General features: G+C 42.1%; 1 protein-coding gene across 7 annotated transcripts in view; it reads right to left on the bottom strand.

Annotated features, from left to right (window-relative positions):
• Window positions 1–8293: 8293 nt before the first annotated feature.
• The window catches only part of LOC123763900 (recQ-like DNA helicase BLM), a 134690-nt gene continuing 124883 nt past the window's right edge, over window positions 8294–18100 (bottom strand). For all 7 annotated transcript variants that reach the window (XM_069330137.1, XM_069330141.1, XM_069330140.1 and 4 more), the window contains 2 exons: window positions 13690–13849; window positions 8294–10097 (listed from right to left, as the gene is read on the bottom strand). In XM_069330137.1, the coding sequence (XP_069186238.1) occupies window positions 9725–10097; window positions 13690–13849 (533 nt within the window). In that variant the 3' untranslated portion in view covers window positions 8294–9724. The remainder of the gene's footprint in view (window positions 10098–13689; window positions 13850–18100) is intronic.

The following is an 18100-nucleotide window of genomic DNA, read 5'->3' as shown; positions in this document are numbered from 1 at the left end:
CTAACCTAACATTTTCGGCTACCTAACCTAACCTAACCTATAAAGATAGGTTAGGTTAGGTTAGGTAGGGTTGGTTAGGTTCGGTCATATATCTACGTTAATTTTAACTCCAATAAAAAAAAATTGACCTCATTCGTAATGTAATGGGTAGCTTTATCATTTCATAAGAAAAAAGTTAGAGAAAATATATTAATTCAGGAAAACTTGGCTTATTAGGCAAATCGGGCCTTGGACAGTAGGCCGAGAAGTGCGTTCTGGCTATTAGGTACGACATATATATATATATATATATATATATATATATATATATATATATATATATATATATATATGTCGTACCTAGTAGCCAGAACGCACTTCTCAGCCTACTATACAAGGCCCGATTTGCCTAAAAGCCAAGTTTTCATGAATTAATATATTTTCTCTAATTTTTTTCTTATGAAATGATAAAGCTACCCATTTCATTGTGTATGAGGTCAATTTTTTTTATTGGAGTTAAAATTAACGTAGATATATGACCAAACCTAACCAACCCTACCTAACCTAACCTAACCTATCTTTATAGGTTAGGTTAGGTTAGGTAGCCGAAAAAGTTAGGTTAGGTTAGGTAGGTTAGGTAGTCGAAAAAACATTAATTCATGAAAACTTGGCTTATTAGGCAAATCAGGCCTTGCATAGTAGGCTGAGAAGTGCGTTCTGGCTACTAGGTACGACATATATATATATATATATATATATATATATATATATATATATATATATATATATATATATATATATATACCATCTTACCATCTTACAGTAGCCAAAAACTAAGTGAGTATGACCGGTTACTGAAATCAATGCTAGAAAAAGCCCTTAACCTCTCTCTCGATGACCTACAGTGGAAACAAGCCTCTCTTCCCGTAAGACTTGGGGGCCTCGGAGTTCGAACAGCAACGCAAATCGCTGTTCCAGCCTTCCTGTCCTCCTTATCAGCATCCGACGACCTTGTGAAGGAAATTCTACCTGCCCACTTACATCAGCTGGCAGGTGTACATGATCCCAATTTTACACGCTGTGCCACAGAGTGGGCCTCTCGTGCAGGCCAATCACCTCAACCACCATCCCCAAAATCCCACAAGCAATCCAGCTGGGATGGTCCCATTGTAGACCAAGTTGCTGCAGAGTGCCTGGGTGCTGCAACAACACAACACGACATTGCTCGCCTCACAGCAGTAGCAGCACCACATGCAGGGGATTTCCTGTTAGCAACCCCAATGTCGGCAACTGGCACGCGTCTCACACCACACGCCCTCCGAATTGCTGTGGCCCTCCGCCTTGCTGCCCCAATCCACACCAGATATAGGTGTATTTGCGGCGAGGTGGTGGCTGACAGGTACGGTCACCATGGCCTACTCTGCCAAAGCACAGGGGGATGGCACTCGAGGCACAGTGAAGTTAACGACATCATCAAGAGGAGCCTCACCACAGCTGGATGCCCAGCTGAAAGAGAGCCCCGTTACCTAACGCCCCGTAACTCTGATGCTCTTATTGGTCGCCCGGATGGTATCACAGTGAACCCCTGGAAGAATGGCAAGCAGTTGGTATGGGACTACACGTGCGTATCAACCCTGGCTAACACCTACATTAACCTCAGTGTTGCACAACCAGGTGGCGCTGCCACCCACAGGGAAGCAGCCAAATCCCGTAAGTATAGAGAACTGGATCACCACTACAATTTTGTCCCCATTGCTTCTGAGACGCTCGGCGCCTGGGGTAAAAGTGCTACCAGTTTTTTGAAGGAACTGGGTTCTAGGCTCATTGAAACAACAAGGGACCCGAGAGCTGCAAGCTTTCTTTTCCAGCGCCTCAGTGTGGCGATACAGAGGGGAAATGCGCACTGCATCCAGGGTTCCTGCCCGCCATCTGAGGAGCTGGAGGAACTCGACAACCTATGACAACCATCTTTGTAACCCATATGTAACTCCTTTTTTGTAACAAAGTTCAAATAAAGTAAATATATATGTGTACATACAAAAGAATGGGGGTGGTAGGAGAAGATAATATTAGTGTTCAGTGAGAAACCACAAGGTCTCCTCTGAATACTTTTTATTTTCTTCTCCGAGGCTATGGGTCCCCACATTGGCACCAGAGGTGGTACCCTCACAAACTTTTATATATATATATATATATATATATATATATATATATATATATATATATATATATATATATATATATATATATATATATATATATATATACATACAGTATATATACTGAGCTACGACATGGTAAAAAAAAGTTGAAACCAGAAGTTCTACTGGACTTACTTGGATCTTGCAGCCTCTCCGAGACATAAACCAGGGTTTTACACAACTCCCCCATGCACTCGAGCTATGTCAATAGGCCGTTCTACCTCTTCGCCCTTACTTCATTACACACAAGAAACGTGATGCATCAATGAACAAATCCACAAGGGCCGTGAAGAGGATTCGAACCTACGTCCGAGATATTCCCAGACGTTAAACAAACTCGGCGTCTGGAAATATCTCAGACACTTAATGATTCAGAAGGGTACTAGCAGGCGCAGGAATATCATTGTTATCAACTAAAATATGTGCAAGCCATTTTTGGAGTGTTTACACCCCAGGATTCTAACATAGGGTTGTAGATCTTAGTGAAAATTATTAAGCAACAAAGAACATGGTGTAATCAAGAAGAATACAATTGATATTACCATGAATAGTGGTATTACAATGAGATGGAGAAGTGTACACGATTGCTGTGTAGCTAGCTCTTGTGTACATAGAGTAGCTGATTATTGTAGATTGCAGGAAATGGCATAAGGATTTTTAATATACTGCACTTTAAGATCTTCATATAATTAACAATTATTCCCTCTTATTTTTCAAACAAAGCACATGTTGGACTTTTATTATTCTTACCAAGAATATATTTTTTTGTTGAATTTTCAAGTTCAAAAACACATTTTGTCAAGTTTTTCTACAGTGAGAAAACTGAAACCTTGTGAGGACAAGGTTCAGGACAATATGGTCACCTCTGAGGTTGGTAATCAAATTTTGAAATATCTAAAAAAACTAGATACAGTAAAAGGATTGAGGCATTGGAAAAATTGGCTATGGAAGGTAGACGGGGTGAAGATGGTGGTGAAACAGGATGTGTAATTGAAAGTGAAACAGGACGTGAAATGGAAAGTGAAACGTGCGTAGGAGAAAGTAATGATGTGCATGACGTAACGATGATAGAGGATAGTCAGGAGAATACACTTTCTAGTAGTGTTAGCGGTGTTCAACCTCCTGTTGTGACAAATGTTGAAAGAAAGGTTAAAGTAAAACAGTATACAGAAATGTATACTGTTTTACTTCGATGTTAGTAGTAGTTGTGAAAGTGAGGAGAAAGAAAAAATGTTACAGTGTTGGAAGGAAGTTTCTAAGGTACTCTCGTATCTCATGGAATGTGACGGACAGGGCAAAGGTAGTTTTATTATTAATCATGGATGAAAGTAAATTGAGAATATTATCTTGGAACGTTAATGGATTAAAAACTAGAGCGATGGATGTACACTATTATACTCTTAGAGAGGATATTTACATAGTAGCACTCCAGGAAACTGGGGATAGGGATGGTAGCATTCTGAGGCTAAATGGCTATAGAGGTTTTCACTTATATGCTGATGGAGGAACTAGGGAGGTCTCATGTTATGTCAAAAGTACCATACCTGCCGAGATAACTGGAATCCCTCAGAGATATAGAGGTATTGAAAGCATTAGCTTGCGGATACAATTAAAGGACCGAGAGTTAAATTTCATTAATCTATACATCTCTGATAGCTCCCTTGATTTAAGATACTTGCCAGATTCCTTCTTTTCTGAAGATGCATTTGTGGTAGGGGATTTTAATGCCAGACATCCAGCTTTAGGATCAAGGGGTAAAGCAAATAGGAATGGTTGCAGATGGTACCAGTTTTTGCAGGAACATGAAGATGTTCAACTGCTGGGCGAGCCCTCTCCTACTCATTTGAGGGGAGGGAGATTAGATTATGCTTGTTTTATAAATGCTGAGGGCATAGAGGGGAATTGTCTTACTGTGGATGAAATGCTAAGTTATCATTTTGCATTACAAATACAGTTAAACTAAATAAAAAGCATGCCTGCCTTCAGAGGAAAAGGTTAAAATTTAATGAGGGAGAATTAAGGGGTCTTGTTGGCCATATTAAGTCTTGGTATGATACTTATAAGCCAGTTTCGGCAGAAGCATTTTATGAAGATTTAATTAAGGAGGTAGATGTATTTAATGCAACATTGAACAGGAAAACATCTAGTATAAAAAAGCATCCCCCCAGAAAAGAAAATTATACACATGACAAGATGCTTAAGGGGTGGACATTGACAATGAGGAGAGCTCACAGGGATTGGAATAGGAATGGTAGGACTGAGGAAGGGAAGAATGCTTTACTGGCAGTTGCTAGGCTGTGGGGGGAGAAGAGAAAGGAAATTAGAAGCAAGTATTGGCAGGAGTTTGCAGAGAAAGTTGGGAGTAACAGAAACTTGAAGGAAATCTGGCAAGACGTAAATAAAATAAGGGGTAAAAAGCATAATTTTGTTGCACATCCTTACCCTCAAGGAATTGCAAATGGGCTCGTAAATAAATGGGCGGAAGCTGCCAAACTTAGTTCATTACCCACTGTAACAAGAGAGTCATTAGATTCTTGGAAAGATCTAAGAAAGGATTTTATACTTACAGCAGGTAACAGTGGTGATGTCACTTGCACAGGTACAGTATTACCAAAGAAGAACTAATAACGGCGATTAAAGTTGGGAAATCTACCGCACCTGGGGAGGATGGAGTAACTTATGAAATACTTAATGAACTTGCCATTATGACGAAAAGCCCACTTTTAGACCTCTTTAATATTCGTTATAAAGATGGCAGTATTCCCAGTAAATGGAAAAAAGCTATGATCATCCCTATCCCTAAAGTCAATGAAGAGTACAGACCTGTGTCTTTAACCTCGTGTTTTTGTAAAATGATGGAGAGGATCATTTTAAATAGACTTTTATATATAATAGGTGATCAGCTGTCTAGTAATTTGTTTGGGTTCCTCAAAGGAAAAAGTACCTCTGATTGTATTATTAAATGTCTAGCTAATGAAAATGATTATTATAGAATTTTTATTGATTTGCAAGGAGCTTTTGATAAAGTCAACAAAGAGGTTATTTTACATGAATAACTTCTTGTCGGTCGGTTGGGTCGGTGTAATTAATTAATCAATTAATCAATCAATCAGTCAGGTCAGTTGGGTCGGGTCGGGTCGGTCGGTCAGTCTGTCAGGGTAGTCAGTCAGGGCAGTCTGCCTCCAAGGCCACCTTCTGGTAGGAAGGTAGCTGAGAATCAGAACCTTATTAATACCCATGTACACACACCTGGAGGGGTGGGGAATATTTCCGGGAGGGGTCCGGTGTGGGGATAGGGGAAGGGGGAGGGTAGGATGTAGTGGGCGTGAGGGGTGCAGAGGGGATGTGGTGTGACCACAGCCAGTCTGTGATACTAGTCCACCTGCCGCTCGCCCGCCTGAACCCACCCCAAGCCCACCTACCCGCTCAAACCTGCCTACCCTGCCCAAACCCAAGACCACCTACCCACCCGAATCCACCCAAGCCCGCCTACCCACCCGAATCCACCCAAGCCCGCCTACCCACCCGAACCCACCCAAGCCCGCCTACCCACCCGAACCCACCCAAGCCCACCTACCCGCCCAAACATATCAACACTGCCCCCCCACCCAGCCAGCCTGCCTGCCCACCAGCAACCCACCTAGCCCTTCCCACCCATTAACTTACCCACCCAGCCTGCCTGCTAGTCAGCCACCAATCCTTCCATCCACATTGCCCACTCACCCAGCCATCTTCCTTGCCCCTGCACCTACCCGCCCTGAGGGTAGGTGCAGCGGGCCACCAATCCACCCACCTACCTACCCACCTAAAACTGCCCACCCGCCAGTCAGTCGGCCACCAATCCATCCATCCACCCACCCCTTTCTGCCCACTCACCTGCTATCCCTGCCTGCCAGCCATCCCATCCCCCCACCCTGCCCCACCTGCTCACTCTGCCTGCTTATCCACCCACCAGTCAGCCATCACTGACACAATACATGAATTTGAAGCCGACATGACAAGATGTTGTCATGTCAGATGTTCACGGATGTTCCAAGATTGTGCAGATATATCCAACAAGTCATGGAATGAACACTCCAGGCTCGTGACAAATCAAAACAATGGGAACAATGGGCCGTGAATCTGTGACGTCACAGGCTAGAAGGCACTAGAGTGGCACCCGACATGGTCGAAGTGTAAACTAGGCCATCAAACCCGGGCCAGCACAAGGCCTGGCAGACCACTTCCTTGCTTCTCAAAATTAGTTAGAGAGGCATGAAACCCCAACCTCGATTGAGATACTGGACCTTTTGGATAACTTAAGTTTGCAAACCATGTGGTCCTTTGTACCTTATATTCTTTCTCATATACAGTACTTTTCTACGAACTGTCATTATGTAAATATCTGATTTATACATCCTTTATCACTAAGGAACCCACTTTGTTTATTAATGGTCTCAGTAATTTCCTATATTCTGCAAAACACTATCCTGCCAAATAATTTACCTTTCACTTCACAAATTAATGCCCCTATAATTCTTGCACTCATCCTTGCTTACCAATAGCAAAGGTTAATAACAACAACAATTATCCGCACAAGCATTCCATTCAATAATCTAAGTTGTCTTGTATTAATAAATGAAATGTATACTTGAGGTTATCTTGAGATGATTTCGGGGCTTTAGTGTACCCGCGGCCCGGTCCTCGACCAGGCCTCCACCCCCAGGAAGCAGCCCGTGACAGCTGACTAACACCCAGGTACCTATTTTACTGCTAGGTAACAGGGGCATAGGGTGAAAGAAACACTGCCCATTGTTTCTCGCCGGCGCCCGGGATCAAACCCGGGGACCACAGGATCACAAGCCCAGTGTGCTGTCCACTCGGCCGACCGGCTATACCGATACTGTATACATTCATTTTTATCTGTCATGTTATAAATATTTGGTGAATGAGAGACCCAATTTATGTTTTCGTGTATTAAATTTTTTTTTTTCGGATGTCACCTACATCTTTTCTCAAGGTACTGTATACAATGTTGTCTACAACAATATTTGACAACAGTGCCTACTGCCTACAGTACCTTCAGAAACGATGTAGGTGACATCTGAAAATTAGATTTTTAATGCACTAAAACATAAATTGGGTCGTTTATTCACTTTCATTAAAGCACTATGGTATTGTAGTAAGTTTCTCCAAATATTTGGTCTTGCATTTTCCCCATAAGACAATTAACAAAATACCCAGTTGTCCAGTTTAACACAACATCAAGGAATGTATTGATGCATACAACCGAGGCACTTACTATGTTCTTTACATAATGAACGTTAAATAAATTTAAGTGAAAATAAAAAATAATTCAACATGTATAACACACTTTTAATGTTTAAACATTTTCAGTACTTGTTTTAGTAAAATATTCTAGCAAGTTTCAAGTTTTTTCCATAAATCAAGAAGTAAATTTTGTAAACTGGGGAACTTATGTGAAAGTATTTACAAGATGAGTGATTCATTCCACAAATCGTAAAAACTATGTCAATTTTCCAACACAACAACTTAAAAATGAAATATACATAGTACGTAGCTCTCACATTGTGTCACTTTTATTTTGAGCGCAAGAAAACAATATATGCAGATTGAGGTAGCCTTAACAATAACTTGAAAGGAGGTGCAGAGCTCATATGAAAAAGGCAAGAGATGGAATAGTGATCCAGGTCACATAGTAAACAATAAGTTATAAAACACATCACATCACATATAACTCACATCACACACCCGCCTCTTTTACAAAAAAGAACCCAAAATGTTGATGCCTAATTGGTCATTACTGTAGAAGGTTTCTTGTGAGAAACAGTCATTAATCATCTCCATAAAGCATTTCAAAGGACAACTGAACCTGCAAACAACTCATATGAGTGAGCACACATTTATTTAGTCAAGAATATGTTGCTGTAAATCTGAATGTGCCAAAAGCAGTTGGTATTTGGAATGTGCATTGTATATAAATACTTCTCCAAATAAACAGAAATTAACTTTAATATTTAAATCTACATAAAAAAATAGAAAAAAGATACCTCTCTGTCTATTATCATCAGAAGATGCTGTGGTTCACTTGAAATTTCTAATAAAAATAATACTGTACTTAAAATTCTTTAATCTTTACACATCACTCATTAAACACTAATAAATAAACAGGTTTGAGTCCAATACCTAAAACAATACATGAACAATTTGTACTTTGTGTACCATAAAGCCACCCGGCAACACACACAGCTATGTGCACTGCCTTTCTTACATACAAACTTTTAGAATATGCAGATTATTAGCTACAATATTGTATTTCCTACAACTACACTATTGTAGCTTACACTATAAGTCAACTCATTCCAATACTATAATTATATAAATTGTAATAAATTTCATGGTGTTTGGTTAGGTTGGTAGTGATTTATTATATACAGCATCAACACACATTATCAATTTGTATGATACAATTTACACAAGGAAGGGTGGCATTTTGTGTGGGAAAGTTGTGCAATACTCACATGATGTCATATTTATTCATACATATGGTGTGTGTGTAATTACCTAAGTGTAGTTACAGGATGAGAGCTATGCTCGTGGTGTCTTGTCTTCCCAGCACTCTGTCATATAACGCTTTGAAACTACTGATGGTCTTGGCCTCCACCACTTTCTCACCTAACTTGTTCCAACCGTCTACCACTCTGTTTGGGAAAGTGAATTTTCTTATATTTCTTCGGCATCTGTGTTTAGCTAGTTTAAATCTATGACCTCTTGTTCTTAAAGTTCCAGGTCTCAGGAAAGAGTGAGTGAGTGAGTGAGTGTGTGTGTGTGTGTGTGTGTGTGTGTGTGTGTGTGTGTGTGTGTGTGTGTGTGTGTGTGTGTGTGTGTGTGCGCGTGTGTGCGTGTGTGTGTGTGTGTACAAAATACAAAATTGTGATAGGATTCAACAACTTTAACAACAAGAGACCATGGACTTGAGCTAAGAAAACAAAGGTGCACACAAATTCCAAAAGTTCTCATTTGCAGAGTTGAAGACAAGTGGAACAATTCAAGTAAGGTGGTAGATGCCAAAAGCATTAGTAGTTTCAAAATGTCCCGTGACAAAGATTATTGGGAAAACGGGACACCACGAGCACTGCTCTTGTCGTGTAACTATACTTCAGTAATTATACACAAACACACGCATGAAAAACTACAGATACATAGTGAGGAGAATGTGGAAGAGGTTGGTAGTATGGATGTGTGTGGGTGGTGAAGTATTAATAAATGAGATTAGCTAGCAAGAATAAATGAGCAAATAATTGAAAGGAAGAGAGTGAACAAGAACCAACCAGGGTCCAGACTTGCATAATACACATTCACACACCATCTAGCAAGAAAAACTATTTATAAGATGTCAAGACAATAATTTTGTGTAATTACAAGGATCCAAAATTCTGTTGTCTATGATTATAATAAAAGCAGACTGTGCAAAGAAAATTTATTCTTACTTAGCCTTAAAACTGCCCAAGATGATGTTGCTATTCCAATGCTCCATTACATTGCTAGCTACTACCACTGCCCATAAATTTAAATCTGGACATTTTCCTCTCACTACCCTTTGCTACTACTTTCCCAATACATGTGTTGGGCTGCAGGAATGATCTTGGCTGTGGGTTACTTAGTAAACCTAGTGCAGCACCTGATGCTCTTCCTCTGCCAGAAGTACCTGCACCTGCAGATTTTCCACCACCTCCCTGAGCTCCCCTTGTTCCTCTTCCTCTTCCTGCCATTGATGCTGCTGCTTTACTTCGTGATGCTGCATGTCGTGAAGCCTTTGCCGGACTACCACTGTAACTTGTTTCACCTCCAAGTCCTACTTTAGTTTTCTTTGTTTGCTTTCCTCGACCAACGGAGAATTTTCTTTTGCGTTTCATTCTAAAACAAACTCCCTTTTTAATAAATTATCAAAATAGGTGTTAATATTTATCACATATCTACATATAAAGGACAATAAAGGAACACAAATGGCAACAAACCATTGAATCCATATGTGCCTATTTGCCTAATCTGTGTCCTAGAGTATATAACCCATACAAGACACTGCTCTAATTTTTTACTTACTGTAAGCTGTAAGATATTTCCTACTTAATTAAACCAAATACATTTTGTTTTATCAAGTTGACCTGCAACTTGTAAGTATTCTTCTGGCATGTTTTAATATTTACCCCTTTCTGGGGAGCTGGCTTGAGTGTCCAAGAAGACCCTGCTAAAAAATAAAGGGTTATATTTACAAAACTCAACAATTGCTTTATTTTCATTACCAGTTTTCCTTTCTAACTGTATTTTGTCAGCTGATTTCAGCTTCCAGTGAGGCTTGCCGACTACCTTGACTAAGAGTAGCGGCATTATTACCATCTGGTAGTGGGTAGTGTAGTTGGGTGACTAGCTTAGGAAAAATATATGTATTTTAACTGGTGTTCTTTTTGTCCTTTTTCTTGTCACAGAAAGCTCTCTCCTTGGAGGTGTATTAAACTTAATACAGTATACTGTGAAAGGGAAGAGTCCACAGCAACAAAGCCAGGACTCAAGTTCACGTTGGGTACAATGTGTATAAGAGCCGATTCTACAAGACGGCGTCTGTGTAGAGTAGAGGCAGGAAAGATTATTTTGGAGGAAGACCAATCAATGGGATGATTAGAATCCCTCACATGGCAGATGAGAGCATTGTTAGTGACTGCAGACTTAACACTTCTCTTGTGTTCTTTAAGTCTGTCATTCAGTGTATGGCCAGTTTCGCCAAAGTATTGGAGAGGACAAGATGAACAGGAAATAGAGTAGACACCAGCAGCATTAGAAGCAGGAGGAGCAGTGTGAACTAGATTGCTATGAAGTGTGTTAGTTTGTTGAAAGGCGAGTTTAATGTCAAGAGGACGAAAGGTATTGGTAAAAGTTTTGAGTTCAGATATGAAGGGAAGGCATAGTACAGTGCTACTAGTGTTGGAAGCAGGTTTAGGATGAAAGAAATTTCGTTTAGCTTGAGAGTAGGCACAGTTGATGAAATGCAAAGGATAACCAAGGCGAGAGAATGATTTGTAGATAGAGGCAATTTCCGAATCAAGAAACTGAGGGTCGCTGATGTGTAGAGCGCAGAGGAAGAGAGAGACGAGGACACTTTTCTTAACAGAAGGAGGATGGTAGGAAAAGAAGTGAATGTACATGCCCCATGTGAATGTCCCAGTCTAATATAACATACATTAGCCCGATAAGCTCCAGGGAGCCGTAGGGGCTCCTCACAGAAAAGTTGTTATTATATATCTCACCATGAGTCCCAAGAAAGCCAGTGGTAAGGATCAAGGCAAGAAATTGCATGTGAGGATGACAACAGAGGAAAAACAAGAGATCATTCGGAAGCATGAAAATGGTGCACGTGTTGTTGAACTTTGTAGGCAGTACTGTACTCCCCTTCCAAACAGTAACACCTTTTCTCCTCCCCCCTCCTCACCATCTTCCATACGCCAACAGCAGTCATCAGCAAGGGTAAGTAATAACTTGAACATACTTTTGTAGTGTAGATTTATATGAATTAGGTATAAATTTAGTTTTGAAGTGAGGTTTTTGGGAAGTCAGGAACGGATTAATTCATTTCCCATTACGTACTTCTTATGGGGATATTAGCTTCTTGAGGTTATCTTGAGATGATTTCGGGGCTTTAGTGTCCCCACGGCCCGGTCCTCGACCAGGCCTCCCCCCCCCAGGAAGCAGCCCGTGACAGCTGACTAACACCCAGGTACCTATTTTACTGCTAGGTAACAGAGGCATAGGGTGAAAAAAACTTTACCCATTGTTTCTCGCCGGCGCCTGGGATCGAACCCAGGGCCACAGGATCACAAGTCCAGTGTGCTGTCTGCTCGGTCGACCGGCTCCCATCAGCTTACGAGTTTTCGGATTACGAGCTGTCTCCAGGAACAGATTAAACTCTTAAACTGAGGTACCCCCTGTAATTTGATAGTACACAAGTAAACTCCTGCTGGGAAAATTCCCCACACTATGACTAACTACAAAAGCGCTATTATTATCACATTCCTCTCAAAAAATCCCGAATATGAATCCATTCCCTAACAAAATGAACATTGGTGACTGAACATAAGGTCGTTTCATGATGCATAGATGCTGGAAACAACTGCTGGGTGCTATGTCTCTCTACCTCATGCTATGAATATCATAAATAACATTGTGTTCACTGATATCTGAATGTTGTACATAGTCTTTATCACAGTCAGGATCATCTATAACACTATCAATGCAAAATAATTTCAGTTATCTATTTTATTCATCATTACTGTACTAAGTGGTGTTGTGGTCCCTAGCTGCACAGCAATGCTGTGCATGCCAGCCTTGATCGCTCTCTCAGTACTAAGGCTCTCACAGCCAGTACGGATGCTGACGATTTTTTCCAAGATGGCATCTGTTTACATGAGTCCTGAGGCACAGGATGTGAGCCCTGTATTCACCTAGCTGTGCTTGTGGGGGTTGAGCTCTGGCTCTTTCGACCTGCCTCTTAACTGTCAATCAAGCAACTATTATTTTTCCCACACACTCACACACACATCCTCAGGAAGCAGCCTGAAACAGTTGTCTAACTCCTAAGTACCTATTTACTGCTAGGTAAAAGGGGCATCAGGGTGACAGAAACTGCCCATTTGTTTCCGCCACAACTGGGGATCGAACCCCGGGCCATAGGATAATGAGTCCCAAGCATTGTCCACTCAGCTACCAGGCCCTCCAGCCTCCCCCCTCCCTGTACCCGAGAGAGTTTTGAATTGCTCCCTTTACCTAAAAATGCCACATGGTGCTCTGTGCACCCTTCATCCAGCACCTCAGGGCACTCTGCGCAGTGCAGTGGTTAAAGACAACAATCATTGACATGGCAGTCAGTGGCCTTAGCGGGCACAGATAGGTGGTTTGGGCAGAGACTATGGGGTTGATCTGAAAGGTTTCATAAGAGCAACTCTTCACGTTTTTACTGAATCAGTACACTACTTGTTTTCACTTTATTAGTAACTATTAACCTACTCCAAAGGTATTTTTCTTTGTTAACTCTATGGTGCCCACATTCTGTAGCTTCATTTATATAATCTACTTCCACTGTGTATTATGGTACTTTACATATAATGTATTTGCCTCCAAATATTTATTTCAGAACTTTGCAGATATTGTACTATAAACACTTTCTGAAAGCAGGAGCCATGAAGGAGAGATAGAAAAAAGACAGACAGACATTATACATATTCTATTTCCAGAAATAATGTTATGACAAATGAACATGGAAACAAATAAATCGTCATTGTACTGAAGGTGGTATTTCTTGCGTCCAAAAAGATCTAGGTGCTATAACATTATGACATGATGGATAATATTGTTGGAAACAAAACAATTTGTATTAATGAGACATGACTGTTCAGTGTTAAAATACCATTGGAAACATGCAAAGCTTTTAGATAAACCAAAAATACGAATACTGTCTTACCCTCTGCCAAACTTCCTTCTAGAATTTCCTCTTCCAAAATAAGGTGATGAATTGGATACCGGGGCACTCACTGAGCTTAGCCACCCAGTTGAGAATTCATCATCCTCTTCATAGCTGCCATCATCAAAAGCTCCATCTTCTACTCGGTCACTCAGGATTACTGTAAAACCCATTAACACTCATAAAATTTCAATATTCTGAAGGTAATCCAAGAACAAATTTTATAAGCAGCCCTTGCTGGAAATATATATATACACTACACAGTTTTGTGATACACATTACAAGTACAACCCACAAGGAAGGGGAACAAGGGGAGGTGCAGATTTGTGGTCTGAAGCTATTTAGGATCCACTGGGGAGTTGAACAAGATTGGGCAAATGGGACACACAATGGTCAAAGCAGAGATAGCAGAGGAGGCCAGAGTACACTTGGAACTGGTGTTCAAAACTAGATGCTTAACATACTCTATATAAAACATTGGGAGATTGGAAACCACACAAACCAGCTCAGGCAGGAGCCTCAGAAGCTGAACCTACAAGACATTATCTCTAAACATGGCCAGCTTGATATGCTACTGCATGAGAAGGTGGACTAACCAAAACAGAGTAAAATGCTCACAGAAAGCACATGCCCAAGGATAAAAGTATTTCTGAACCTAACAGGCAGAGTAATAGAGGCAATAGAAGTAGAATATACGTTACATTTGTATATGTGTATGTTTAACGAAGATAAGTTCCAGCTCATGCGCTACGGAAAAAAGGAAAATATAAAAACGGAAACGATGTACAAAATGCAGTCAAATCATACCATAGAACGAAAAGGCAATGTAAAAAATTTGGGTGTACTCATGTCAGAAGACCTTACCTTTAAAGAACACAATAAAGTAACCATCACAGCTGCAAGAAAAATGACAGGATGGATAACAAGAATCTTTCACACCAGAGATGCTATACCGATGATGATACTTTTCAAGACGCTAGTGCTCTCTAGAGTGGAATACTGCTGCACAATGACAGCCCCCTTTCAAAGCTGGAGAAATTGCTGATCTGGGGAGCGTGCAGAGATCCTTTACTGCTAGAATTCACTCAGTAAAGCATCTAAACTATTGGGACCGACTAAAGAGCCTAAATCTGTATTCTCTTGAGCGCAGACGGGAGAGATACATAATAATTTACACGTGGAAAATAGTAGAGGGGGCTGGTCCCAAACCTGCACACAGAAATAACATTACATGAGACCAGAAGGCATGGTAGGATGTGCAGAATACCCCTGTTGAAAAGCAGAGGTGCAACAGGTACTCTGAGGGAGAACTCATTAACATCTGAGGCCCGAGACTGTTCAACACGCTTCCACTTCACAGTAGGGGCATAACTGGCCGACCCCTCACAGTGTTCAAGAGAGAACTTGACAAACACCTCCAAAGGATACCTGATCAACCAGGCTGTGACTCATACATCAGGCTGCAAGCAGCTGCGATCATCAACAGCCTGGTTGACCGATCCAGCAACGAGGAGGCCTGGTCGACGACCTGGCTGCGGGGTCGCTGAGCCCCGGAATCACCTCAAGGTAACCTCAAGGTAAGCAGCATCCAAAAACACAGAATTGCAACCGCATTATGGGATGGAAGCTCTAAAAGTGCTTCCTCCAAAGGTTTGTCCACATCTGACAAATGTCACACACACGCAAAAGAAAACAACCCTCTAACCAACTAGAAGAATGGTGTAGGCAACATATAAGAAGTCAAGAAACTCAACACACCACATCTTGTAAAATTGCAGAGCAAAATCAGATTCTGACCCTGAAGAAAAGGTCATAATGCCTTGGCCAGCAAAGCCACAGGATAGAATAGCATTTACTAGCTTCATGAACTAAACCTCATAACAAGTAAGGACCAAAAAGGGAGCCTAGATGCAAGAGGAGCATATTTTGCTAAGGTACTGCCAAGGTAGGAGTGCAACTTATTACTGATGAACCGCACTGAGACTATGACAGAAAAGGTCACCCTGAAAGCAGACAGACTTTAACAGTCAGGGTCAGAGAAAGAAACTCGGAACAAAGAGGCATTGATATCAGAATATCTAACCAGGAACTTGAGTGAATCAGTCTACAGAACTGCAAGTGAAATGGGTGGACTTGAGGCAGCAAGAGAGAACCATGACCCTGTTGGCACATAGGGTGTTGCCATCTCATGGTGTTCATACGTACTGGCTAATGGGCAATTTAATAGCAAGCAGAGCAGTAATTGGTTTTCCTATCAGCATCTATTTTTTGCTAGTGGAAGGGATTGAAAATTTATATATTTTTATCTGTGTAGTAGTGAGCTGGTTGCTTGGTGGTAGTCAGTGAATTCTCCTCATTTTTCTCATCAAAATCTGTGGTATGACTAAGTAGCAAAGATTCTTGTCATGGTGAGGGAGCAGGGTACCAGAGCCCAACGAGTTTTGTGCTCCAAATAGACCATATGGGTCGGGAGGCTACCAAGAGGGATAGCACAGAAAAGTTTCTTTTGAAATACTTAAAGCCAATTTGATTCTTTTATATAGTAAATTAACTTGATATTCTATGATTGACTACTAGTATTACTGTTGGTCAACACTATTCATACAAACACTATCATGAAAAACGAGAATCATCCTATATCATAGCTTTTGTATTCACATTAAAGAAGCCAGTTTCAAATCGTAAATCACTAACAATTTTCACAAACAAAAGATTACATAAAAAAACCAGCGTTGAATGTAATGACACACCATTTTCTTGGTGAGCCCCGGAGGCTCCCTGGAGCTTATCAGGCTAATGTATGTTATATTAGACCGGGACATTAGCTAAGGAGTTTAGACCTACCAGGGACCAGCGCCAGAACCTGGATCCATCAGAGAGGTTTCAGGGAGCAATGACCCTGGAAAACCCCCTTGTGGTTGGGGTTTTCCTTATCTGCCATCGACCGAGGTTAGGCACCCAGAAAGGTAGGCCCTAACAAAACCCCACATGGTAAAAACTAAAAAAAAAAAAAAATGAACAGAGAGGTAGAAACTCCCTACAATCCCAAGGAAACAAGCAAACATCACACTTTACTGCCGCATCGATCGTCCGCACAGCCCTTCCCGCCCCGGACCTACCGCGCCAGCTGCCTAGCTTCAGTTCGGAAGTTATGCTTCAACCAATGCGAAAAAAACGCCGACCGGTGGGAGGGAGAGTTGCCAGGCAGCCTCCGGGGCTCACCCAGAAAATTGTGTTTCATTACATTCAATGCTGGTTTTCTGTGGGGAGCCCCTACGGCTCCCTGGAGCTTCATACCCAAAGAGAAGAAAAAGAAAGGGCTAACCCGGGAGGCGGCCGCCACAAACTTCGCAATGCGAAGCCGAGACAACAGGCTGCAACCTGCAACCCAAGGCAACAAGAACGCACAGGAGCAGACGCGCATAAAGAATGGGCAGCCAAGAACCTGTGGGACCCTCAAATCCCTGCGCCCGAAATGAGCCTTAGACGTCACCAACACAGCAGCAAAAGCTGCAAACGTCCGAACAGCACGGGCGCAAGGACAGACCGCAGGCTGGAAGACGGAAAAACTCTGCGGACGACCTGGGAGACCCGAGCCCTGAAACAGGGAATGAGGGGAACCAGATCAACCCAAAGCACATCCCCAGACACGGTACGCAGGTAACGGCAAAAAAGCGCAACCAGACAACACAGGACGCACCCCCGGCTGAACCAACCAAGCATCAATAACCTCGAAGCTCGTAGGTGGGACACCGCCAACAAAGCCACCTGATCACCACAGAGATGGTGATACCCGCGTCAAAATACCAGACACGAAGAGCTGAGGAGAAGGACGGACCAGTCACATACAGGATCGATCCGACCTGCCGAAAGAGGCGGAGCCACGGGAAAGCGCCCCGGGTTCGGACACCTATCAAGCAACGTCTCAAAATAAAGCTGGGCCAGCCACTAAGGAACCATAAGGATTACTCTCATGGGAAAAAGACTCCAACCGAGCTAGAACCCGAAGCAAGAGCTGGACCGGGAGAAGAGGAACAAGTACCCCCACCTCGACCAGTCCTGCCGAAGAGCATCCACCGTGAACGCCTCGCAGGCGGGTAAGGGCGCCACATAAAACGGGCGACACTTAGAGCACGTCAACTCAAAGACGTCCATGGCCAGGAGTCTATACATCCAGCAGAGCCAACGAAACGAGTCTGCGACAACTGGCCAATCCGCGAACAGAGGAATGAACCAAGACAGCTGTCCGCCAGGACGCAGGACACACCCCAGACATGAACCTGACGGTTAGCCAAACCCCGAGTCCAGCAAACGAGCAACTCTAATGGAACCAGCCCCAAAGGTCAACACCTAAGAGAAACTCTGCGGTTCCGGCAAAGAACCGCCAGAGAACAGTCTGAATGGAGCAGAA

The sequence above is a fragment of the Procambarus clarkii genome, chromosome 23 (assembly GCF_040958095.1).
Source record: "Procambarus clarkii isolate CNS0578487 chromosome 23, FALCON_Pclarkii_2.0, whole genome shotgun sequence".
Taxonomy (NCBI): domain Eukaryota; kingdom Metazoa; phylum Arthropoda; class Malacostraca; order Decapoda; family Cambaridae; genus Procambarus; species Procambarus clarkii.
This window is presented reverse-complemented; position numbering and strand designations above follow the sequence as displayed.